Source organism: Pelobates fuscus, chromosome 2, assembly GCF_036172605.1.
Source record: "Pelobates fuscus isolate aPelFus1 chromosome 2, aPelFus1.pri, whole genome shotgun sequence".
NCBI classification, from domain to species: Eukaryota; Metazoa; Chordata; class Amphibia; order Anura; family Pelobatidae; genus Pelobates; species Pelobates fuscus.
This window is the reverse complement of record NC_086318.1, coordinates 53,935,134-53,962,679: the sequence shown is the minus strand read 5'-3', so window position 1 is coordinate 53,962,679 and position 27,546 is coordinate 53,935,134. Positions and strand designations below refer to the sequence as shown.

Here is a 27,546-nt window from a genome sequence, read left to right as displayed (position 1 = left end):
TCCGCAACACCACGCCATGCCGCTGAGTTTTTGGCAGGGCTGGTCGCCAAAGGGGCCGAGCCACCAGCCGATTCTGGCCTACAGGCCCCAGAAATCAAACACCTCAAGCATTCTTCCCAGCGACGAGGACCAACTTCCCTCGGGGATCATTTCGTTCCAGAGGCACCCGCACCCGCGGACGCGGACGCTTCAATGCAGGTGAGCAACCCCAAAACGACCTCTTTGTATTCTCATATGACTGCAGGCAGACTGTCTCTCTTTTCACAGGAATGGGGAAAGATATCCTCGGACACCTGGATCCTTCGTACGGTGGCCGGTTACGAGATAGAGTTCTCGGACACCCCGGTACAGAACAGTCGCCCACCGCCTATAAGAGCGTCGGTACTACACACCAAAATCATAGACAAAGAGATCCAAGCCCTGTTCGACAAAGGGGCTGTGGAGATCGCCCCAGACGATACGGGTTTCTTCAGCAACATCTTCGTGGTCCTGAAGAAAACAGGAGAATACAGACCGGTCATCAACCTACGTCAACTAAACGGATTTGTCGCTTACAGGCATTTCAAAATGGAAGGGATCCACCTTCTCAGAGACCTACTACAAAAACACGACTGGTTCACCCGGCTAGACTTAAAAGACGCCTATCTCTCCGTACCGATAGCCCACGTCAGCCGGCCCTTCCTTCGATTCACCTGGAAAAACCTCACATGCCAATTTACTTGTCTCCCATTCGGCCTCAGCTCAGCACCATGGTGCTTTACAAAGCTCATGAAGCCGGTCATGGCCTACCTAAGGGAACAGGGCATCCGTTGCCTAATATATCTGGACGACATCCTAATTTTCTGCGAGACCGCATCCAGACTCTGTTCTCAAACGAGATCCATAGTGCACTTACTGGAATCTCTGGGATTCATCGTAAACAGAGAGAAATCATCACTCCAACCAGCCAGGGTGGTACAGTTCCTAGGATTCGAAATCGACTCAAGAACGTGTACCCTGCGGCTACCCGCAACAAAAATCGCGACGATACGGAAAGAAATACGACGAGTACTCCGAAAGGATTCAATACCACTCCGTCTACTGGCCAGAATGGTGGGCCTATTATCTTCTTCCATACAAGCGATCTTCCCGGGACCACTACACTACCGAGCCATGCAACGGGCCAAGGCTCACCACTTGAGACAAGGGCATACATACGACCACTGGATTCCGGTATCAACAGAAGTACGGACGGAACTTCGATGGTGGCTCCTCAACATGGAGGCATGGAACGGCAGAGCCATATTCGGACCGAACCCAGACTTCATCCTGGAGTCAGATGCCAGCCTATGGGGCTGGGGAGCACACTGCGCACGAGCTTCCACCGGGGGCCCGTGGTCACAGGAAGAGAAGCTCCTACACATCAACTGCCTGGAGTTGATAGCGGGATCCTTTGCGATACGCAGTCTGGCCAAACACATGTCCAACTGCTGTATACTCTTACGCATGGACAACGTATCAGCAGTCCAGTACATAAACCACCTAGGCGGAGCCAGATCACGAGACCTAACAGAAGCAACGAGGGACATCTATCGGTTCTGTCTACCCCGCAACATCACAATCAAGGCGGAATACCTACCGGGAGTCAACAACCTCACGGCAGATTGGTTCTCTCGATATTGGAGAGACAGCAGCGATTGGCGCCTGAACACCACCATCTTCCAAAGGATAAGAATGGTAAGAGGTCCCCTCCACATAGACCTCTTTGCATCACGGACAAACACACAACTACCGAGATACTACAGCTGGCTCCCGGATCCACAGAGCGAAGCGGTGGATGCGTTTCTACAGAAATGGCCGCCGACAGGAGCGTACGCGTTCCCACCGTTCTCAATGTTAGCACGAGTCCTCCACCACTTACGTGGATTGGGGACATCACTGATACTGATCACTCCATTGTGGAAGAGCCAAGCATGGTTCCCGGACCTTCTAGCGCTGTCACAGGACCACCCACTAATCCTACCAGTGTTTCCACTCCTCCTAACGAACTCGGAAGGGGAACCTCACCCTCTAGTAACACAGGAACGCCTAGAGCTAGTAGTCTGGAGTCTTTCCGGGGATCCTGGAATGTCTCAGGCCTATCGCAGACGACTAGGGACCTACTATGGGACTCATGGGCACCGGGCACCAGACGCAACTACCTATCAGCATGGAACACATGGAATCGCTGGTGCATGGCGAGGGACCTCGATCCCTTTACAGCACCTATTCCCTACATTCTGAATTTTCTGTCGAGCCTTTTCTCGGAAGGAAGAGCATACCGGTCGATTAATGTCACCCGATCCGCCATCTCGGCAGCCCATGTCCCGATAAACGGAACACCAGTGGGTCAGGACGCTTTGATATGCCGTTTACTTCGGGGTATCAAACTGTCCAGACCACCGACCCCGAAGTATAACAGTCTATGGGATGTAGATATGGTTATTCGACTTATAAACAGTTGGCCTGACAACGACATCTTATCACTGAGACAACTAACAGCCAAGTTGACTCTCCTGTTATGCTTAGTTTCGTTTCGTAGAGTCTCGGACGTTAGAGCTTTCGACGTGGACGGTTTCACGGTGACACCAGAAGGGGTTACCTTCACAGTGTCTCGCAGGACCAAGACGGACTCTACGTCCGTGTCCTACCCCTTTTTTCCGACGGTTCCTCGTCTATGCGTAGTCAGCACACTTCTACGGTACGTGGAAGTAACTGAACCCCTCCGTTTTTCCCGATCGGGTCAGCTACTGGTATCATACACCAAACCGTACAAACCCGTTACTACCACAACGTTGGCTAGATGGGTACGTTGGCTCCTATCCCTGGCAGGGATAGACCCAAAATTCGGGGCCCACTCGATACGCGGGGCGGCGGCTTCACACGCGTATTCAGCGGGAGCATCGTTAGCGGACATTCTACGCTCCGCAGACTGGACTAGAGAGAATACCTTCAGGGTTTTTTACTTTAGACAGTCATCACACGCATCTTTTTCGTTGTTACCGCAGCGTTAAAAATGCAAAATAGGAAGCCTCCTGTCATGTAATAAAATTGTAGATTATGCTAACGTAGTGTACCTATAATCTTAATTTTAATAATGACAGGAGGCGAGTATTTTCCCCCCCATAGATGTTCGGTTGATCCCTCCCTAATACTCGCAGATTTCAAGCATTTATATTTTCGATAACGTTATATCATTGGTAAGGGGGAACATTAAGGTTTACATACAGTTATATACTATAGTATTATGGACAGTAATCGCATATTGTTAAATGTAAGTTAGATAGTCAGTAGAAATAAGCTGCAATTTAGTAACATTATATGCATCCTGAAGGGATAGCCTATCACAACAAGACATTGAAATAGTAAATAAATTGTCTATATGTTACATGCGGACAACAGTTCACTTCCACCACCTTTCACCTATCTCTGTTTTTTTCAGCATAAATTAATTCGAAAGTCGGATGACTAGGATCCTTTCAAGCTTCGATCCAAGTTACAGTCTTCAAGTTAACGGAGCGCCAGTTTACAGAGTTCATTCAAGCCTGACGTTACAGGAATTTACATCAAAGAAAGAGGGATAAACACGCCCATCAAGGACTTATATACAGGCTATGTTGGCCTATGATTGGTTAAAAGTTTTGATTGATTGTCTTGTGCTGCTGGAGGCATAAGTAAAGAAAGTTATGCAAAATACTCGCCTCCTGTCATTATTAAAATTAAGATTATAGGTACACTACGTTAGCATAATCTACAATTATCTGGGACCAGATCTGAATAATCCAGGTCCAAATCTCAGCCGTCTGGCAGTGCTCGGTCCAGCTGAATCGTGCACCATATTGAGGCTCTTCCAACGTCTACTCTGCAAAATTTGTACATTATTAAACGTGAACAATGTCTAGATTTTGCTATGAAAATGGACCCATATACTACTGGAAGGCTATTAAGTGCAGGGCCGTTCGAAGTTTTGTGCATAAACCTGTCTGTCTTTATATGTTTGTGTGTATGTGTATCCATGTGTTTATGCCTGTTTGTTGTATTCACAGTAGCACAATCACTGTAACAGAATTTTATAAAAATATGGATTCTATCGTGATGCCCCCACAACCTCCTAATGGTATTATATTCCGATAATGCACAATTCACTGCAATGTGTACTATAAATCTATATTTTTAATTTCAATTTATTGTAAAGCTCTGGGGAATATGACGGTGTTGTGTTAAAAATAAATTATCCTAAACATTTATTCCCCATCCAGTATGTAAATGAGTCTATAAAATTCATGTACCATTTTTAGTGCTAAAGAATTTACTGGTTCTCTGTTAACAACCAGTAAGTTATTGCTGAATGAACCTCATTTATGATATCTAACGCCGTGCATTGAAATTACTGTGAGCATACGTCATAAAACATTGTACTGTGTAAACTAACAGGGTAATTCACTATAGTGAGAATTCAAGGTGGATTCAATGTGAATTTTAAATTTAAAGAGACCCTCCAGACCCCTAAAGCACTTTAGCTTGCTGAAATGCCTTATATGTGAAGAGTAAAGAGTTTTTTTTTATTTTGCAAAAAGTGCAGATTTCAATAGAAATTGCCACTTTTATCAATTAACCCGGTTGCACCTCCTGGCTTTTAAACAGACTACCGGTCCTGTTACTTCCTGGTTTGGTTAGCTTGGTGGTCCTAAACTCAAGAGTCAACAATTGCTCTGAGCACCTGCCTTGCAAAGAATTCTGATTGAGCTGCATTGGGAAGTCTGTGATTGGGCAGCCACAGAAAGCCATTCAGACAGTGAATGAATAGTGGCAGGGCCTAATTACAGAATCTTGCCTTCAGAAAATAGTGAAACAGTTATATCACCCAAGTATCCTGTATCTGGTTGAAGTGGTGTTGGAGGGAAACTCGCATGATGCATTTATGAGAATACATACATGCAATGCTAACCTCTCGCTTTCTATCAACCAAATGCGTATCAGGCAACACCGGTGTCGAGATGCTGGTGTGCGGGATAAAAGGAGGTGGGCCAGAGACGCAAATTACATCACTTGCACCGCACAAAGGGGAGGCCCACCTGGTCGGCCTGGAGAATTGGAAGGTCAGTGCGTAAATACACACCAGGCTGGCATCCAACCACGCAGGACGGTCAACTAAGGGTGGATTATGCAGATAGCGCTGTTTCAGCACCCTGAGCTTGGTGCAAACACAGCTAATGAAGCACTAGCTCTACACTTTTGGGGGCGGTTCCCTGTTGTCCCTCAGCATTCCCTTGCCCACTCCTCTTCCTATTAGCAGTCGGTCTGAGTCAGTGAGAAACGTGGATGTAGTGAGTATAGCAGGTAGTGAATACGCCACACTGCAAAGTCTGCTTTTTGCTAGCTTTTTCTATAGTCTGACAGGCCACTAGTTTGTTCCCCTGCATCCGTTCTAAGTTCCCATACTTGATTATTTCTGCAGAAAGCAAGACACCTAACGAATAGTACAAAAAGAAAAATATATATATTGCCTTTCATGTTTGAAACGGAATGCTGAATTAAATAACCCACAATCCTCTGCTACAAACCTCTGGGGTATATTATCATAGTGGCTTTATGAAATACATCCTATGTACCAGAAACGCTAATGTTGTGTGAAGATCACAGTAATTGGTATTTATCAACAACTAGCGAGCTGCAAGTCTTCGCTGTTTTCCTGTGTTATTCAAGTTAAAGCATTCGGTATCTAGGCATTTATGTAGCCATTAAAGAAGGCTGTTTCTCAATTCTCCAGCTTTCATTGAGATGGTAAATTAGCATTTGAATGAATCTGTTAAATGCTTCTGTTGCTAGTTTTTTTTCCAGGAAATGCATTAAGGACGACAAAGAAATTTTCTAATTTCTGTTTCCAGATAGATCACGAAACCTTCCAAGTATATTAACAAAACAGCTCAGAGATGGAAGAACACTTATAATAAAAATGGAAACAACCAAAATTTACAATAAAAAAAATGGTTAATAAAACGTCCATAAAATACAAAACATATGTACAAGTATGCTCGTTTTCATTCGTGATTCCGAATGTTGCCTGGGACGCTAAAAAAAGAGATGATTGACGGGCAAAAATATATTAAATGTCTAGGGTACATTCACTAAATGTTGATTTTATTTACATATTTAGTGAGAGGTGCCCAGCAAAGAGAAAAAAAAGGAGGAGTATTAGAAAAACAGATCTATATATGTAATAAATATATGAATATAGATTTATGTTTTTTACTGCTCTTCTTCCCTCTACTGGTTACCTTTTCTCACTTGATCTATGAACCAAGTGGTAGGAATATCTTTATACATTTTGCAGTACACTGATTTGCCCATTTTCGATTTTTTGGTTAGTCTAATTCATTTTCCCAAATTTTTCATGTTAAAATTCGGTGGTGCCGAACTGCCACATGGCCAAAATTTGTCTGTCACAGTTTTTGAATTTTTTTTTTAATTTTCAGCAGAAGTGATTTGATTGAAATACAGTTTTACATCACTTACAAGTCTGAAAGGATTCCTATATACTGGGCAAAAGGCTTGTGGCTGCTTCCCAAACAGAACAAAACACCCCAGGACAAGCATTAATTGTGCCTAAGCAGAAAATGCTGAGTCAAAGACTTATCATTCTCAGCCCTATGAGATAGAGATCCAATGAAATGCACAATTAGCCAAAGAATGACTATGCAGCAGGCATTCAGTTAATAGGGATATAAGGTACTGATGCAGTCATTTGTCTCTTGGCTTGTGTGTTCAACGGTCATTCATTAATCATTCACTCAATTGTCTTCTTATTCCCTTTACATGCTAGCAGTGGCTGCAATTAGTCTTTTAATTCTCTCTGCCATCACCTCCAAATTCCCCCTGCTACCTATTGTCTCAACTCCGTATTTAACAATTAGAGTGTAACTCACAGACTACCTAGCAAAGTACTCTGTATAAAATAGCTTTGATAGCTAGATCTCCCCTTGAGGCCAGGGCCCTCTCTACCCTTCGTACTGGCCTTTTTATATTGTACTGTATTTATCCCTAATTGTGCAGCGCGTTGGAATATGCTAGCACCTTATAAATGCCAGTGATAATAATAATAATGATAAGGAGCACAGAGCGCTCACATTCTGGAAAAATGTCAGCCCCAGGGACATAGCAACAATGGAGGACAGAAGGAAAAAGAACCTCGTGTATTGTCCAACAGTCTTTTTCAGGGAAAAGGGAGGGATAATTGCTAATTAAATACATTTCTCAATCTTCCAAGTTACCTTTAGCTCTTTCAGCATTTCAATCAAACCATTAAGCCCTTCTGTTTCTTCTAATTATTTTTTCGAGGAAATACATTAAGGATGGCAAAATTATCTTTCTAGATAGATCTTCCAACAATGTTCTCTGCATAGATATTTCAAATCAATCTCCGTTAAAGGGATGGAGATACCAGTGAATTATCAACAAGGCACTACTGACTGATGCATCAATTAAGTATGAAAACTGAATGTAACAGGATTGTTGCTGGTTTTAACCTGCTGTACAGTCCAAGTCACATACAGTAGATTTTCGTTTGGAGTTAGGTCATCTCAAATCAGTTACTGATAGCACATGGTGTGGCTAGAGTGTGTCTGAATGGTGATAAAAAAACACACTGGGCACCGAGTGCTATAGTAAATTGCATGACTGAGGCCTTGCGACCACCTAACTCACCTTAGGGGAGAATGATCCGTCGGGCCCTCAGTCTGTGACCAAGGGTCCGACAGCGGGAAGGAGCCCGGCGGCTTGCACTGTATGCCACGGGTGAGTCTGCAGCTCTGGTGGGTGCAGAGTTTCAGACCTTGTGGTAAAGCTCTACCACATGGTTTGTCTGCACACCGTAGCATTACAGACTGGATACCAAGTCCACCAGACCAACAGGAAGTGAGACCACTGGACCGCCAGGGTAAAAATAGTATTTCAGTGTTTGGAGGCTGGTCACGCACACACTGTCAGTCCCCCTACTTGTTTAGCCCCTCATACATTGTCACTTTCCCTACACACTGTGACCCCCCACAAACTATCACTCCAACACATACTGTCACACCCCCACACTGTCAACCCCCCACACATTGACAGCCCCCTTCTCCCAGCCACACTCACATTAACTCTTCCTAATCTTGTCACTTTCACCCCCTTCAACCATACCACACTCACCTGCACTCACTCTGCCACACAGGCGTTAGTTCATATGGCAGATCATATGGGTGGGGCATTGTGATATCACATGGTGGGCAGAACATATGGGGGGGCAGCAATTTTTTTTGCCTAGGGCGGTAAAAATACGGCCCTGTTCACACACAACACTCAGCCAGCACACTCAGCCTCCCCCTATACAGCTCTCCACCTCCACATGAACACAACAATCAGTCTCTCCCACCACACAATTAACACCAATAGAAATAGTCCATGGCTCTAGTAGTGGAATCCTGCCTAGGGCCCTGGGCAATCATAAACTGGCTCTTTGCACATTCCATTTATTCCTGTTTATAGGAAGACAAAAAGTAAATATCTGCTAGATGTCCATCACAATGGAGAACAAACTGAAAATGTAAAAAGTACTAACGGAGCATTAGGTGGTTGTTTTTTTACAATAAACATGATATATGAGCAGGTTATCACATAAAATCGGGGATTTTGCTAACATTCTGAATTAGAAAACGTTAATTTAGAAAAAGGGCTAAGTGGCACTCAGTATCCATGGAAGTGTGTTTAGTTATTGAAACCTGATATGTGTCTTAATCTGCTAATACAACTGATACTACATTGAAATAATCGGGATTCAAATATAGTTGGAGAATTAGAGCAGGTGTTATACATTGGTCATAAATATGAACGTCATATAAATTCATCATCTCATTTCATCTTAGTTACAGAAATGCAACAGCTGGGGCTATTTTTATCTCATAGGTTTCATCCCTGCACGCTCTAGGTGAGCAAATGTCATCCAGAGAAAGACAAATCCCCTTTATATGAGAGTTTAATGGTGTGGACTGTCACTGGACATCTTCACTGTGATCCCCCTAAATCTTGTTTGTACTGCACAAATTACATTTCTAGAAACAAGGTGGCCAGGTCGTATATAAGATTAAGTAGAAAAACCTTCCCATGGAAACCTGATTCTCTTGAAAAGTGCAATTCTTTACCTGGCAGAGATAGAGTCAACATTAATAATAGTTACTGGAGACTACTGATTTTCTTACTCCTTAGGGGCTGTTAGACAACATCTACCAAGATCCTCTGCAGGCCAAACAGAGAATTAGGGAAGTTGTGGTCCATCGTGAAGGCCTAAGACGATACATTTTTGCTATACATAGATTTGACATTTTTGAAATAATTCAATTTTGAAAATAAATCAATATATTATTTAATTATATAATCATTTTATTTTAAACAAAACACTAGAAATTGAGGTAGACGTTTGGTAAAATGTGATATTAAATACCCAACTTTACAGACATCCAGTTGTGTCCTTTGGACCTAAGTAGCACTGGAAGGGACATTGTAGTAGTTGTAGTAGCCTAGCTTCAGTAAATTGTACCGCAAGTGCTAGTCATCTGGAATATACCTGCAGCTTGTGGCCTTAGACATATAAAATGGGCAACCCATGCTCTACATAACTTACATATCTCCCTCTTTCTATGAATAGTGAATACTGTCGCTCCTCTGGTTTCAGAGACCAGCTCCATTGCATCACATTATAATTGTGAAAGGGATGATATATAGGTGGGCAGACATGTCACTATCTAACTACCTCCAAGGACAGATCTTATCAAATGCACATATTTGTCACTGTAGGAGGTAGGCTCCAAGTCCCCTAACCCCTTGATCTGGGGCATTTGAAGTTGATTAATATATGTGTGTGTGTGTGTGTGTGTAATAATGTGTATATCTGCGTGACTGGGCAAAATAAATATATATATATATATATATATATATATAAAGGAAGCTTTCTGTGGGAGATGAGGTCTTGGTGGGTTTGGCTAGAAAGTATTAAGGTTGTGTATGTATGATAACTTGCCACAATACTGGCCATTTGGTTGTACCTGACCACCAACATGCTACCATTCCCTTAAACATTCTTATATCAACAAGACAAAGCAAGGGTTTTCTTAACTGAGCATGTAAATGCTGTGTTGAAGAGACTGTATGCGGTTGGGTTCACTGGAGACTGTGAGATTATTCTTCCAGGTTGTCCCACTGATGGAGTCCTTTTTCAGTCTGGGGGAATTTGAAGCAATATTTGGGGTCTCACAAGCTTTCTGAGAATTCCGAGGGACTATGCAAGACGAATGCAACGACAGACAAGAGCGGGACCTCAGTGACTCGAGTTGACCAACTGTCACACAATTCAAGAGGGCAATGACTGCCACTGGAAGTAGGAAGGACACAAATACATTCACCTGGAATAAAAAGAAAACACTATATGAAACAGATTTAAATCACTTAACTGCCAATATTAATTATGTGTTGTACTAACACTTTATCATTTGGTACAACTGGCTCACAGTTAAAATTAATTTAACTAAATTACTAAAAAACATAAAATAAAGAAATGATGGTAAAAAGAGACACAGGACGAGCATGAATGATGGATATTCTATTATGGGTATACTGATCTCTGATATTAATTATCATTTATTTTAAAAGATACAATCTTTCCTATAATTCCTACACAGATCACAGTTTAGGAAGGTTAATACCCTCCAAATAAATATGCCTGTTTTTGGAGTATCCTCTTTCTCTACTTTGTTACTATTACTGTCCAAAACCATATGGACTGCACTGCATTTATTTTGTTTTGTAGGACAGAAAAGAGATAAAGAATTATTCACTAATGGGTGAGTTGCTGAAAAACCCAAAGTGAATTAATAATGAATGTCATATTTTCAAACAAAATAGCCTTCTGATTGTAGCTCAACGAGGAAACAATTATATCAATCTTGTGGCCCAATACAAAGTATTTTCAGAGGATCTTAATAACCTGCATTTTTTTCAGTGAAATGCTGCAGATACCTAGATGATATTTAAAAAAAAAAAATTCTCCTCCATCCCGATCTTTTTTTTTTTTAAATTCTTTATTTTTCACTCGATAGGTGTGACAAGTGCACAGAAACGTTCGGGCTTACGCAGAAGCCAACATGAATATCGTAAGTGGTAACATAATGCAATTTAAGTAGGCAATGCAAGTCCATCCTGCATCCCCGCACAATTTTTTCCCCTACCGAGGGATTTTTATTTTTATTCAGGCATGTGGTCGGCATATGGGGCCCCTTCTTTACTCTTTGTTTCATGACTAACCCTGCTCATGGGCTTCCCAGTTCCTCCGGCAGCTTAATCATGCCTGGTATAGAAAATACTTTTCCCTCGAAACCAAGGGAGAAGAGAAATATGTATAACATGAAACGAAATAAGAAGTGAAAAAGAAAGGAAAAAACTGAGAAGAGATATAGAGTCGAGAAAAGATAAGAGGAGAGAAGGGGAGAGGGTAGGGGAGGGGGAGTGCTTCCCCTCTTTCAGTATTATAGCCATATTTTCCTGGGGGGGGCTCTTTTAGCTATCCGAGTCCACTCTCCGATCTAAACCCTGTCAGTCTCCACTCAAGCCTACTGGGCTGTTGTCCCATGGTTCCCAAAGTCGTTGGAAAGACACTATCGTTCCCTTTACCCTAGCTGTCAAATCGTCCATAATTCTACATTCTCTTATCCTAGAGATCACCCCCGAGAACTCTGGACCCTCTGGTTTTACTAGATGATATTTTATGTTCCTTCATTATTATTACAGAGGATTTTTATCCAGTATATATTTAAGCATGATCTACATTCCTGCATTTACAAGGGGGAAAAAAGTTGTTTTTTTATTGTGTAAATAGGTCAGATTTGTTACAGCTCAACTTTTGCCAGTTCAATTTATGGTGTTTAGTATTGCGTATCTTTTTTGTATTGTAATGATAAAACTGTTTTGCAAATCTCTCTTATCTCTGAGTTTCAAGGCAGTTAAATCAACATCTTTTAGATAATATGGTGTGCAGGGTATGTATAAAGAGCAACATTCTAATGATGGAGCAATCAGCAGGGACATTCATTTGGTTTCTATGGTGATTGCCTGACATTAAGTATTTTATTCCCGAGCTGTCCTTAATAAATAACTCACAATGAGTTTGACAGCACACCCCCTGACTTGGTAGTTAGTAAAAAAATATATTTTAAAAATAAAAGATTGTACCGTTTTTTTCTCTAAAAATGTTACAATACCATAGACCATATATATATAATACATAAATATTATTGTAAACATATTTTATGGTTGTGACCCGATAATAGATAGAAATCCGTGGATCATAATGATTTGGAAGTTCTACATTGCTACATCAGTCCATTTAGTTATAATAAGAGCTATGGCTCTGAGTTTTGTATCCATGGAAACAAAATTATATATAGGTGTACAACGTGTGGGCGTAATGGTCAGTATAGATATATATTTTTTCACATTAATTTTTATCTACTTTAAAAGTCAAATGATATACAAATTTTATTTTAGTGATAACTCGATTTAAAGAGCCATTTACAATTAGCTATATATATTTTTTTTTTCTGCAAAATAAAAATGTATGTTAAAGTTATAAAACGTGTGTTGTGTTTTTGTCCCTACTAGAATCCCAGATTTTTTTAAAGAACGCAGGTAATGATAATGTAGGAAGGTACTATAACAGCTGTGTTTGAAAAGATTCTTTGATAAAAAAAGATATTTTGACCCAATACAAATCTGTTAGCTTGCAATTTGAAGTTGCTGACTTTTAAATAAACAGATGGTACTAAACTAAGATCATATATCTTTGTGCTATGAATATAAAACGTCCTTGAGCAATCTAAGTAAAAGTGGACATATCCCATAATTTTTTACATACACCGTTTGAAGAAGCAACTAAATCATGCAAATTCCTGAGGTGTTCTGTTACCTTGGAAAATATCATTTTTTCCTGGGAACAATTGGTCCCTCTGTGGAAGAAAAATAGTATAAGGAATCCCCATAACTGGAAAAAGGCATGGCACATGACTATACCCCTACAAAACAGGCAAAGAGTTCCCATAGAATCCTTCTACTTAGTTCCAGGAACATAACATCTTTACCATACCTCCCAAGTGCCCCTATGTAAGAGGGATAGTCCCTATTCTGTGAGCTCAATTTTTTTGCTATTTCCGAGTGTGTAAAAGAGCTCCACCGCAATAATATTCACAGTAATATGTCTTTAAACAACAATAAATGTTTTTAGACATCAGAGTGTGTACATAAAATATGTCTATATGTGGTATAAACTGGTATTAGTAAGTCAGCTAAAATGTCTCATAACACCCCCCCTCCCCCCCCTGGGCTGGTGGGGGTGATCCCGGCCCGCACCCTGCAACCCGTGCTGCACCAAAGACCTCGCGACTCAAACCACGAGGACCCACTAAAATGGCGGCAAATTCGAACCTACTGGCACATGAGGGGACTGATGCCAGCTTCTCACGCTGAGTACGACCTTCACATACACAAGGCGGAGGCGACATACTGCTACAGCGCTTGCCGGATCACAGCGGCTGCGAGACCCGAGCTCACAGGAGGAAAGGTACGCAGAGGGACAGCCGATCGACAGGGACGGCATGTAACCAGCCCATCCTGAACACCACGAGCCACTCACACACAGGCTTATCCAAGTGCCTGGCTCACAGCACAAGACACCGCTCTTTACCCTGAATCCAGATCGCAGTGCCTCCGAGATCAAGCTACTGCTCCTGCAGGCAGCCACACGCAGCTCCAGCATGGAACAACACACGGACAGCCACTATTTCCACCCAAGCCAGTGCACAGGCTGATGCCTAATTATAGGACAAAGTATTTAAGGTTTCCTTTTTTATGCTTTATGTCATTCAATCTTTTTCTTTTTTATTTGCTTCATATGGGATAACATATCTAATGCAGCTATGCAGACAACACTCCAGACCTTGTTTAACATGTTGGACTCCTGTAATGACTCTGCTCTCATGAACCTATGTTTATGTATTTTACTGTGTCTCATACATAACTCTACTTATGCTCAATACTAGACGTATACCTCCCACAATGCGCAGCGAATCAACAGTAAACTATACTAGCAAGCACTAAGGCGCATGTACACGTTTCAAACGCCCAGGCATTTAGCCCCCCCCCCCCTTTTTTTTTTTCTTTTTTTTTTCCCTTCTATCTTAAAGTCTTAAATCATTCACAAACCAAGGAACACCTCAGCAGCGCACTAAGCCCCTCGCAGCCATTTCATAAGTCCGAATAAGCAAGAGTTGCCTACTAAGGGCTGCTCACCTACTCATGGTCGCGGGTCGCCTTACCCACATTCAGTGCAGCACCTCCTTAAGCCATATTCTACTCTAACTTAATTTAAACCACCGCTGCACGCTTCAGCCCACTGCTTTTATGCGAATTCAACAAATGCTCACACTATTATCCAGTTTGCATGTTATAGAACAGTCTGAATTCTTATGTCTCTCATAATACTATACCATAAAATTGTGCTATTCAATCGGATGCCATATCAATCTAATGTTCAAGATAAGCCTGCAGTTGCTGTTGTGGCGCTGCAAGACCAAATGTTTGTTTTTCATATGCACAAGAAAAATAAAGAATTAAAAAAAAAAAAAAAATGTCTCATAACAGACCTGCCCCTGGCCACACAAATTAAACTGTTCCTCTTTGTCCAATTGAAATATTGGGATGTATCCCTTGATCGTTGACGAATCACGATGTGCACTATAACAAATGTCAAAAAAGCCCACATTCAGAATTGTATGTAACCTTATTTTATCTTTTGTATTACAAAATGTTATTTTATTTAATTTTTTTAAATTCAATTAGAGTTTGAGTTTATTTCACAACTAACTATCAGGAGGATTCTATCCTAAATTAACCTCCACCCTATATGCTCCAGATTGGGGTATATCACCTTAATGGGGATCAACCAGAGGCTGGTATCCCTTCTTCTCATTGTGTTAATCCCACTGTTCACCCATTGGAAGATATGCTCCCACCCACGGCATGTTGGGTGGAGTAAAAGAAGGACAACATTCTTCAGTAAATTTCATGAGGGGCTGTTTAGGTAATTTTTTTAACCTTTCATTGTTTAAACAAGAGCACGTTAGATGCCACATACTTAACTCTCGTAATTCTGAAAAAAAAATAAAAAAAAATTTAAAACTATTTACAAATAGGCCTGATTTTTTAAATTCGGTACTGGATTTTCACGATCTGGTCAGAGATTTTAATTATTTGTATTCGGAATTCAGCCATTTGGTTGCAACATTCGTTCTAAGTCCCAGGCTGCATTATAAGTTTGCACTTTGAACACCCTTGGCTGATTCCAGATTATTTTTTTCAGATTATTTTTATCTGGCACAAGGGTATTCAAACTTTGGTGAATAGCACTACTGGTATTTAACATGTATCCATTAATTAACAGTGGGAGAATAATTAATAAAGCATTTCCAGAACGTATTTTTAAGAAAGAAAAAACAAAACTCCCCCCAGGACTTCTTGTGAACTATTATGGCTCTGAGGAACTCAAGTCGGTCACCTCATGGTAAAGATCAATAATTCAGATTGAGTGGGCATGCTACTTTTTCACCTTGATGTGGGATCTAGGCATCCTCCAGACTGCTTAGTAGACTAGCCCCCACTGGTTGGACATTTCCTTGCAGGGGTAGACAACCTTCAACACTTCTGATATTGTGGACTACATCTCCCACGATTTTCTTACAGCCATAATGCTAGCAAAGCATCAAGGAAAATTTTATCCAAAACATCTGGAATGCTGAAGGATGCCTAGCCCTGCCAGGTGAAGTAGTGGTTGGGTACAATAAATGTCATTCAACTCATTATCATACTGCATGTAGTGGGTGGGAAAAGAGGCAAGCTACTGGGCACCCTCATAGTTAATAGGGGACTTGCCACCTAAATACCCCAAATATATAGTGTGGAATAGGGTCTGTAGGTTTGCTCCTCGCTGCAGAGGGTATTGTATCACTGCATTTAATAATGCCCCATCCCATGGCAAGAACTGCCCTCTAGGATAGATTAATTCTCCTCTTACATGTAGGATAAGCGACTAGAGACTGTTACTAGGGATGTGTCCCCTCACCATATAATAGAGGAACGAGACAGTACGGCAGATGTTACATTCTCCTACTACCGAATAAGGAGAGTTCTCTTGTTATAACCACCCTGCACACTGAGTGAGGAAAAAGGAGGGAGCCTGTGCCAGTGTCATTCATATTAATACATAAAAAACCCCAACAAGGGGAGATAAAAATCAACAGGGGGGGTGTCAACAGGGAGGAGTGATGATGCAAAATTGCATCACTATTTATTATGTTATTATTTATATATTATGTCATTATTTATATAGCGCCATCAAATTCCACAGCGCTTTACAATGAGTGGACGAACAGACATGTAGTTGTAACCAGACAAGTTGAACACACAGGAACAGAGGGGTTGAGGGCCCTGCTCAATGAGCTTACATGCTAGAGGGAGTGGGGTAAAGTGACACAAAAGGTAAGGATAGTATTAGACTAGTATTAGACAGTTGCAAGAGAGGAATCAGTTGGGAGCTATTAACAGTTTAATTGATACGCTTTTATGAAGAAGTGGGTTTTTAATTATTTTTTTGAAGGAGTGGAGACTGAGGCAGTATCTAACGGAGGAGGGAAGTGAGTTCCACAGGAACGGTGCAGCCCTCGAGAAGTCTTGAAGGCGAGCATCAGAGGTGGGAGTACGGACAGAAGATAGATGTAAGTCTTTTTAGCAGAGCATAAGGGCCTAGACGGGACATACTTGTGGATTAGGGAAATGAAAATGCATTTATGAAAATGCATCTTAGAAGGTGGCATGTCCACCTGGGGTGCAGGAACATGGGAATGAAATTTTACTCAGATGGCCATTCTTTTCCAGGACTGCCATGCGTAGAGCACTGGTGGCCATTCTCCCCCAGGACCCCCATGAACAGAGCACTGATGGTCATTCTCCCCCAGGACTCACAAGCACAGAGCACTGATGGCCATTCTTGCCTCAGGACCGATATGAACAGAGCACTGATGGCCATTCTCCCCCAGGACTGCAATGCACAGAGCATTGATGGCCATTCTCCACCAGGGCTGCCATGCACAGAGCACTGATGGCCATTCTCCCCAAGGACCCCCATGAACAGAGCACCGAGGGCCATTCTCCCCCAGGACCGATATGAACAGGGCTCTGATGGCCATTCTCCCGCAGGACCGCCATGAACAGATCACTGATGGCCATTCTCCCCCAGGACCACCATAAACAGAGCACTGATGGCTATTGTCCCCCAGGACTGCTATGCACAGAGCACTGATGGCCATTCTCCCCCAGGACCGCTATGCACAGAGCACTGATGGCTATTCTCCCCCAGGACTGCTATGAACAGAGCACTGATGGCCATTCTCCCCCAGAACCGCCACGAACAGAGCAGTGTTAAAGCACCCCCGCTCTGGAAAATGCCCTGAGTTGGCAAAGCACAGTAGAAGCACAACTGTAAAGGTGCATCACCCAGAACAAAAAAGAGACAAAAAATTAGGACTGACCTGCAAAACCCAGTACAGATGTGAGGTAACTATTTATCATACTATATGTATAAAGATTGACAAACACCAAAATGGCACCAGAAAATGATATAAGGAGCACATTGCAACTACAAATAGTGTATGTGTATCTCAAACAGTAAATAAAACAAACAAATAAACATGGAATACAACACACAACGTCTCTATAGTTAATAAATGTATTATTTTACATGTTGCTTGTGATAGCCTACTTTCTGGTAAGACCTTTTCCTTACATACATATATTTATTTTTCTCTGCCAAATATTATTATAATATCTATTTAGCAAAGACTTTTGCTGTTGTTTGACGTTAACAATTACATTTTCAGCTGAAGAATAAAAAATAAAACAAATTCTTAATAAAGCAGTTTATACCAATAAAAACATTATAGCAAGTTATTGCCTTCCTCCAGCCCAGAGTACAATATATTACAGCCATACATACAGTGCATAACAGCGTGGTTATAAATATATATTAATTCCATATTTATTTTATTATATGAGAATAAAAAAAAACAATGATATAAAGATGAAATCGTAAAACGATCAGTGAAAGATATTTTATGGGTAAATTAAATATTAGGTCACTAATACTTAACCCCCAGGGTTCTATGCTGCTGGTAGTGGTTCCCCATTGATCATGATAGGCATAACCTTTTCATTAGGATCCTGGCAACTGCCTACTGTAAAGGGACTTATTCATAAACATTGAACTGAAGCAAACTGACATATCAATTCCCTAATTCGGGATCAGACAGCTAATCTGGGCATATAGTTGGAGAATTTTTCAAAATCAGTTATACTTCCCCCACATTTTGCAACAAATCTGTGTTTAGTAAATAAATCCCAAGGTGGCTACAGAAGCAGCACTGTCCTTTTTACAGCCAGGGAGAATCCCCTGACACTGGGAAGAAGCTAATGAAATTATTGGCAGAATATATTTTTGTGCATGTGTGTTTATGTGTGGTGTATATATATATATATATATATTTTTTTTAATAGCGCCAACATATTATGCAGCGCTGTACAATAGGAAACACAACAATCATTTAATTCTAACAAAACATATAATATATATGGGGTATGTGTATATACAGAAAAATATACGTGATATATCACTATATATCACTATATATCACAGCTGAAAAATAGATCACTATTTTTAGTTTACGAAAGTCTTGCTTACAATTATAAAACTTATTCCAAAAGAGGCTAAAATAAATATTTTCTCTTACAAATTGCACCTGAACATTTTATGGATTTCACTAAACCAGGAATTAATTGCAATTGAGAGGGAGTTTGATAGTGTTGTTCCTGGTGGTAGGTTTGGGAGGTTTTTTTGTTTCTATATTTTATAAAATACACCCACCTTGTGTGATGTCAGATTGGCAATATGTTACTTACCACCAAGGCAAGCAATCACGGTAAGGGTATAATGCAAGAAAGGATATGGGGTTAAACTCAGTAAATGCATTTCTCACAAAAACACTATGGGAGAGGAATGGGGGTAGGGGGGGGGGGGGGGGGGGTAATTTATCAAGGTAACACACGTGTCAATCTGGAGCAAATACATCTATTGGTTGTCATGGTAATTGCTCCTAATGTAGGATTTTGCACATGAATAGCAACTTTTTCTGCCTTGGTAAATCCTCCCCTATAGAGTTATAGAATATAGAATAATTGCGAGCTGTCATTGCTTGCTAAAAAAAATAGCTGGAAAAAAGAGAGAGATTAAGAGGGAGAGAGGGGAGAGATTGGAAGAGAGTTTAAAACAGAGAGACTGAGGGAGAGAGGTGAGAGAGAAGAGGGAGAAGAAAGAGGGGGAAGCAATGAGGTCTAAAACTTAAAAGAGGAGTTTAAAAGAAAGCGAGAAACTGAGAAGAGGGAGGAGAGAGAGAAAAAGAAGGGAGAAGGAGGGAGAGCGGGGGAATAAAAGAGTTCTATAAAGATATTGGGTAGAGATGAATCTTTTTAGGAAGATGTATACCTGGATGAAGACTTTCAGGGTGGCAGTAGATACCAGGCTGGTACACACTAGGGATGATGGGTCTGGCTCTCCATCTGTATCTGTGCCCTTGTACTTCACTCCCATAATAAATGCCATGGGCATTGCAAACACCAAGGAGGTGATCCAGATGGCAGACAGGATCTTCTTGGTTCTCATCCTGGACATGATCCTCTTGGCTGTCATGGGGTGGCAGATGGCCAGGTACCTCTCACAGCTCAGGCTGGCGATGTTCAGGACGGTGGCATAGGAGCACATGTCCCTGAGGAAGTAGTAACTCCTGCAGACAACGTCCCCAAACACCCAGGGATAGTGGACCCAGATGAAGTTGTAGAGCTCTATGGGGATGCTGATGAGCAGGATGAGGATGTCAGACAGAGCCAGGCTCACCAGGTGGTAGTGCACTGTGCTCTGCAGGCTGTGCAGGTTGTGTTTCTTCAGAACCAGGCTGATGGTCAGGACGTTCCCTATGGTGCCCACCAAGAAGATGAGAACATACAGCACAGTGATGACCACCTTGGAGGACCAGTGGGTGTCCACTCCCAGCTCCTGGGACAGGTCACTGCTGGAGTTGGGGGCCCCAGAGGTGGAGGTGAGGTTAGTACTTGACCACAAAGCTCCTTCCATGATGCAGCAGCACAGCTATCCCCTGTCAGCAGGTTAGACAAGGCTGACAAGATGTGCTGGAGGGATGGCTCTTCATCAGGTAGACATCAAGACGTCACTGGGTGAGCTCAGGCTCTCAGAGCAACAAATAGGCAGAGCACACAGAGCAGGTACATATGAGAGGGGGGTTATACTAGAATGGTGGATTACACCTAGAACTTTATATACTGCTCAGAACCATTAACACTGTCACTGCCTATAGGGCTGACACAGAGCATCACTTCTCCTATCTATCTATCTATCTATCTATCTATCTATCTATCTATCTATCTATCTGTCTGTCTATCCATCTATCTATCTATCTATCCATCTCTATACACATGTACTCTCTCTCTCTCTCTGACTTACCCTGCCTGCAGCATGTCTGGGATACAGCTTTCTGAAATCTAAACGAATGGAGCTCCAAGCCTGTTACACATCTATCGAATCAATGCTGGCATTAGCTGTACTTACCAGAACACAGAGGTGCTCTAACATTGAAATGAAATGCAGCTCAATCAATGGCTGGTGGGAATGGAATCTTATTAAAAGGGGCAGCAGTGTTAATCACTGAGCAGTTACTTAGACTGGAAGGTATATATGTAAAAACAGGCATTTTATATCAATGTATCCTTTTATGTTTTAAAAGCCTTATTGCTTTCCATATGATTCTTTGAGATCCTCTGTGATACAATGGGCAAAGTTTCCCTTACATTTAGTACATATTCTTTTTTATAAAATAAATAGAGATGCGAAATGCTTTATCTCACTAGATTTAATTGACATTTTATTCTTGGCTTTAGAAGAATAATACATGTATTTTGGGGGGATATAAAAGAAAGGACCACAGGGATCAAGGCTGATTTTTGTATTATTGTTACACGGGGTTGGTAAGTACTTTGAAACAATAATATTGCTTTGTCGGATTTGGGTGATATCATATCTGAAAAGGTCTCAGTTACTAATACTGTCACCTACAATGGTTAATTCACTACAGATGGAATGTAAAAGCTGCAAAAATAGTCTGGGATAATCCGGTGACGTTTGAGAGGCAACATTTAACATAATTCACATCATTTATCAATTTCCAAATGTATTTAACCAAACTATGTTTTATCTTGGTTTCTCTGTGTGCATCCTAGAAATCCAACTCCACTTCTAGTTCATTTAACCCGTTAAAGGCGCACTACACTGCCCAAAAAAATAAACTCGCTGTTTAGTAAATATAATCCAATACAAGTTTGTGCATAGTCCTAGTGCCCAGTCCCTTCCGCCATCTTGAAATCTGCTGGTAGATTTCAAAATGCAGGATAGGTCCCCAAGAACTAATTTTGTTCAAGGAAAACTCTGAGCACCATAACAACTTAATTGAAATCAGGACGTCGCTGGAACTGGCACACCTTCCAGTTTCCCAGTTTTGAGAAAACGGAAGGGCAGAGAGGCAAGGAGTCTCAGCGCTGGAGCAAAGTATATGAGTTTAAACCATTCGAGAGCTGTTTAACTCCTTAAGGTGACCCAGCGCAAGTGACCTTCTGGCACCATAACAACTTAATTTCAATTAAATTGTTATGGTACTAAAACTGTTCCTTTAAGACAGAACCTGAAAATGCAGGACCGTCCTGGCAAATTCGGGACTATTGGCACCTATACACGAACAGTCTGGAATTTCTAATAAACAAAAATAACTGATTGGTCGCATTGGAAGAATTCTTCAGCTTGGGTATAATCACAACATGTGACACCTTCAATTAGTCGTTCTCTACATATATAAGTGACTATGTATATATCACAACTGGGACTACAACTGTCTTCACTTCCCACAACCCGGCTTCCGGCTCCTCTTTCTGTCTTTGGTGTTTGTCCACCTTCTAATGTTCACGGTCACTCGGAATTCCACCACCCGATATATGCAATACAGATATTTGTACTAAAGCAAATAAATAACTATTTCTGATAGTGAAGATTTAGGTGAAGGACTTCTTCCATGAAAGACATTGTCTATTAGTTTTCCAAATGTCAGGGCAGATTTCATTCCCAATTCACAGAGTATATATTACATTGACTTGCAATCATCTCGTCTTGCAGCAGAATGTATTTGCAAGAAAGGAGCCGATGAAACCCTGCAGTTTTGCTCACACAATTTACTGCTCATTGTATTTTTATTGGTAATTCACAGTCAATAGAATCTAATCAGTGACAATACAGGCAATTCAAGCATGTACACTTCCCCTGTAATTACACTCTTAGAACCATTGTAACCCTTGCTATGTGAAGGCGTTATATAGTTTAATGCATTAATATTTTCCAAGGGTGATTTTACCATTTCATCTTTAATGTATTATATTCCTGAGAAAAGAAAAGAATCTCCAAAAGGTTCAAACTGAGAACATTATTAACCACACTGCATACCACCCAAGTGTCCATATTTATGAGGGACAGTCCCTATTTTGGGCACATATCTCTCTATCCCTATTTCCCATCCTAATGTCCTTCTTTCCTAGGATCTTGTTATTCTGTTTATAACAGAGCTCTACAGCCATTATGCTCCCAGTAATTTGTCTTTAAACTACAATAATTACGTTTAGAAGTCAGTCGGGGGTAAAAAGATACATTGTTCTTGTTCTAAATTAAATTTAAGTTATATACCGTATATACTCGAGTATAAGCCGACCCGAATATAAGCCGAGGCCCCTAATTTTATCCAAAAAAACTGGGAAAACTTATTGACTCGAGTATAAGACTAGGGTGGGAAATGCAGCAGCTACTGGTAAATTTCTAAATAAAATTAGATCCTAAAAAAAATATATTAATTGAATATTTATTTACAGTGTGTGTATAATGAATGCAGTGTGTGCGTATGTGTGTGTGTATGAGTGCAGCGTGTGTGTATGAGTGCAGCGTGTGTGTATGAGTGCAGCGTGTGTGTATGAGTGCAGCGTGTGTGTATGAGTGCAGTGTGTGTGTGCATGAATGCAGTGTGTGTGTGCATGAATGCAGTGTGTGTGTGTATGAATGCAGTGTGTGCAGGGCCGGTGCAAGGATATTTGCCGCCGTAGGCAAAACATTTTTTGCCGCCCCCGCCGCCCCCTCCCCCCCCCATATGTCCTGACTTCCCCTCCTCCTCCCTCAGTGGTCCTTACCTCCCCACCCCCGTGTTCCTTCACCCCCCCCCCAGTGGTCCTGACTCACCCCTCCCCTAGTGGTCCTTACCCTCCCCTCCCCTAGTGGTCCTTACTTCCCCCTCCCCTCCCATAGTGGTCCTTATCCCACCCCCTCCCTCTCATAGTGGTCCTTATCCCCCTTCTCCCTCCCATAGTGTTCCTTATCCCCCCCCATCCCTCCCATAGTGGTCCATATACCCCCCCCCCTCCCTCCCATAGTGGTCCTTATACCCCCCTCCCTCCCATAGTGGTCCTTATCCCACCCCCTCCCATAGTGGTCCTTATACCCCCCCTCCCTCCCATAGTGGTCCTTATACCCCCCTCCCTCCAATAGTGGTCCTTATCCCCCCCCCCTCCCTCCCATAGTGGTCCTTATCCCCCTTTTTTTTGTTATTAATTTTTTTTTTTATTATTATTATTTTTTATTTTATTTATATATTTTTTTTTTTTCGTCCCCCCTCCCTGCTTGATATATGGCAGGGAGGGGGGCTCCTTCCCTGGTGGTCCAGTGGCAGTTCAGTGGGGGGGGAGAGGGGGGCTGGCAGAGCTGTAACTTACCTGTTCTGCAGCTCCTGTCAGCTCCCTCCTCCTCTGCGCCGTCCGTGCAGCTCCTTCTATCAGCTCACACTGTAAGTCTCGCGAGAGCCGCGGCTCTCGCGAGACTTACACTAGGAGCTGACCGAGGTGCTGAACGGACGGCGCAGAGGAGGAGAGAGCTGACAGGAGCTGCAGAACAGGTAAGTTACAGCTCTGCCAGCCCCCCTCTCCCCCGGTCTGTATTATGGCAATGCAAATTGCCATAATACAGACAGTGACTCGAGTATAAGCCGAGTTGGGGTTTTTCAGCCCAAAAAATGGGCTGAAAAACTCGGCTTATACTCGAGTATATACGGTAAATTATTATTAGTAAGTCACCTAAAATTTCTCAGAACAGCCCTATACCCTCTCCACTCACACCCATAAAATGAAATTGTCTCTCTTTGTCCATTTGGAATGTTGGGAGGGATGTCATGTTAGCAGTGCATCACAGGGCGTTTAGTGTGTAGCTCTCTAAGGATATATAGTTGACTGTCCTGCTTGGCGTGCAGAGAGTTCCAAGCTAGCATCCCCTATTCATAGACATGTGTAGTGGTTGTGCCATGTGTGTGTACCCCAATGTTTAGATCATTGTCTTCCCTGGCCCCACTGAAATCTGTTTGTCTGCATTTAGTGTACTCATTTTAGTGGATTGTGATCTAGGTGAATAACAAGAGCACGGAAACTGACTCTGTATCTAAATAAACCTGTTAACATTAAATCACATTTATTTATTTTTTGTAAATATCTTTTTATGAAGGCTGTTCAGTAAACAAACAAACCAGATCTCAATAACCGGGACTAACGCAGGGTCCAAATTCACAACTGAATACAGAGCAAGACACGCAGGCCTCTATTGTCACTAGGTATAAATGTGACATGACTTGTTTAGGAGGGAGGGGAAACAACAAAAACACAAACATAGCAAGGAACCACAGATATCGACTGTAATTCGGTTATGGTAAAATTAGGTTGTGTGTCACAGAACTTTGGTTCACATTTGGAACATATCTAAACCTAAAGCACACAAAGCGGGTCATGCCAGGCAAGCCTCTCCCATTCCAGGTACAGAACTGCCCTCAGTTAACCGTATAATGAAACAATTCAAACAACATCATACATTTGGACTCAATGACAGTCGCCAAAGTGGCCGGTCCATTCGGTAAGCGTATCAGTGTATCTGCCATTGACTTCCTGCGAGGCACTCCCTTCCAATGAACTAGCTAAGCGATATCATTGTACCTAACTATGTTATTAAAGTCTGAAAACCTGTAAACTCAGTCTGTAAATCTACTAAGTATCCAATCTGTTCAACTGGACAAATAGTTGTGTTATCTCCCGTCTGCCATGAAAATGAGGTCTTCCATGGCTCTAAGATCCTCCATGCATTGGAGTCACACATGTATAGGCAGAGTAGTGGACTGCTTCCAATATAAGCGTATGTGCTACTTGGCCACATTGAGTGTGCGAATGGTGAGGGATTTTTTATATGTGCATATTTTCATGTTTGTGTGGTTCAGCAACATGTGAGCAGGTAAAATGTGGTGCATCATCTAAAAATGTATTGAGAATTCCATAAATTCCATAAATTTTATCCCAGGAGTGGGGAATTAACAGGTAAAGCACTTTTTTACATTTGTATTTCAGTAAGTCTCTGCTGTCCATTTAAAAGTTGTTGACGTTTTAGTTTGCTTGTTTGTTGCTGTTGTAACAATGTAGTCTCCATTGACTTGCTTAACTCATTTAGTGATGGCAGGGCTATGGAATAATCAGGATATCCCATATTGGAATAACGTCTACATCTACCAAATTGTTAGAAAGGCAAGACGATGAAATGTTGTTATTACAATGCTTGCTTAGGGTATCTCCTGGTCGCCTCTGTCTTGGAAGCCAAGAGCTGCTCCGGGTGGTGGCTTGTCCCTGGGTACGGGTAAAAAGACAAATAGCTGTCAAATAGAAAATAAAGAATAAAAGATTTATGATAAACAATGGGACGAGACAAGGATGCCCATTGGCTCCAATGCTTTATATTCTCACCATAGAACCATTGGCCGCATTGATCAGACAAACAAAAGAGATACAGGGAATTAATATTGCAGCCTCACAATATAAGATTTCTCTATATGCCGATAATGTAATCCTCACACTTCACCTAATACATCTATTCCAGCAGTAATATCGAGTATTGATCAATTTAGCTTATTTTCAAACTATAAAATCAATATGTCAAAATCTCTTGTTCTGTATTATAACATCTTGGAATTGGATCTCAATATTTGAAAAGAGAAGTATAAATTGAAATGGTCACCTGAATTTATTGAATATTTGGGAGTTAGATTGGGATTTAATTGGGACAAAATTATTGAGATAAACTATCCACCTCTTCTTCAGGACATAAAAAATACATTATCTATATGGAAACCTTTATATATTTCATGGATGGAGAGAATAAGCGTTATTAAAGATTACCTATTACCTAAACTTAAATATTTAATGAGATCAATCCCAATGAGGATACCAAGAAAATATTGCTCGAGTTTTTAAAAAGCCAAGAACAATATTGCTCGAGCTTTTAAAAAGCCAAGAACATCTTACCAGATATTAAGCCGTAGACAGAATGAAGGAGGAGTATCTTTTCCTGATTTGATAATGAAACACAATGCAATTATGATTATGCACTTAATTAATTCAAAGTTTAAAGATTCAGAACAAACTTCTTGGGTAAATATAGAACGACTATTGAATAATTTAGATTCAATTGCTTTAATTTGGTTGGATAAAATAGCTTTTAAGAAATTAAAAGTACAAAATAATATCTTGATAGAACTATATAATTATATAAATTACCTAAAAAAAAAGATATAAAATTGAAAATAATATGTCAGTATCCGCTCCAATAGATGTACTGAACGGATATTTAATTGATATAAATTTAGTTAATGGAAACAGGAAGGATATAAAGTCATGGGAGACTTTTATATAGATAAAAACATAAAGTCTTTTCAAGAAATATAAATACCCCTTTAAAATCTGAATTCTTGGCTTACCAAAAAATAAGAAACACCCTGAAAACTAAGTGCATTGAAGAAGATCTCTTTGACAAAATTGTATCGATTAAGGGGAAAGATAAGTTAATTTTAAAAATAAATAGAATATTATATGATTATACTCCTAGGAATAAATTAAATAAAATCAGTAGTTGGGAACAAGAAATAAAAATAGTTTTCACTAAAGAAGATTGGGCAAAGGCATTTAAATTAACAAAAAAAACAATACATAATATTATTATTTATGAGAATTACATTAAGATTCTACATCGGTGGTACATGGTACCAGTAAAACTTTTTAAATTTCAAACAGGTTCTAGTGATATTTGTTGGCGATGTAATCTGTTTACGGGCACACATTTACATATATGGTGGGACTGCCCAAGGCTTCAATTAGTGAAAAATAAATTGGAAT

At 41.0% G+C, this 27,546-nt stretch overlaps 1 protein-coding gene across 1 annotated transcript in view; it reads right to left on the bottom strand.

Moving 5' to 3' along the window:
- The window catches only part of NTSR2 (neurotensin receptor 2), a 50,724-nt gene extending 30,337 nt beyond the window's left edge, over window positions 1-20,387 (bottom strand). Inside the window, exons 1-2 of the mRNA XM_063440872.1 lie at window positions 19,685-20,387; window positions 10,166-10,451 (exon numbers count right to left, since the gene is read on the bottom strand). Of these exons, the coding sequence (XP_063296942.1) occupies window positions 10,166-10,451; window positions 19,685-20,329 (931 nt within the window). The 5' untranslated portion in view covers window positions 20,330-20,387. The remainder of the gene's footprint in view (window positions 1-10,165; window positions 10,452-19,684) is intronic.
- Between the last annotated feature and the right edge of the window lie 7,159 nt (window positions 20,388-27,546).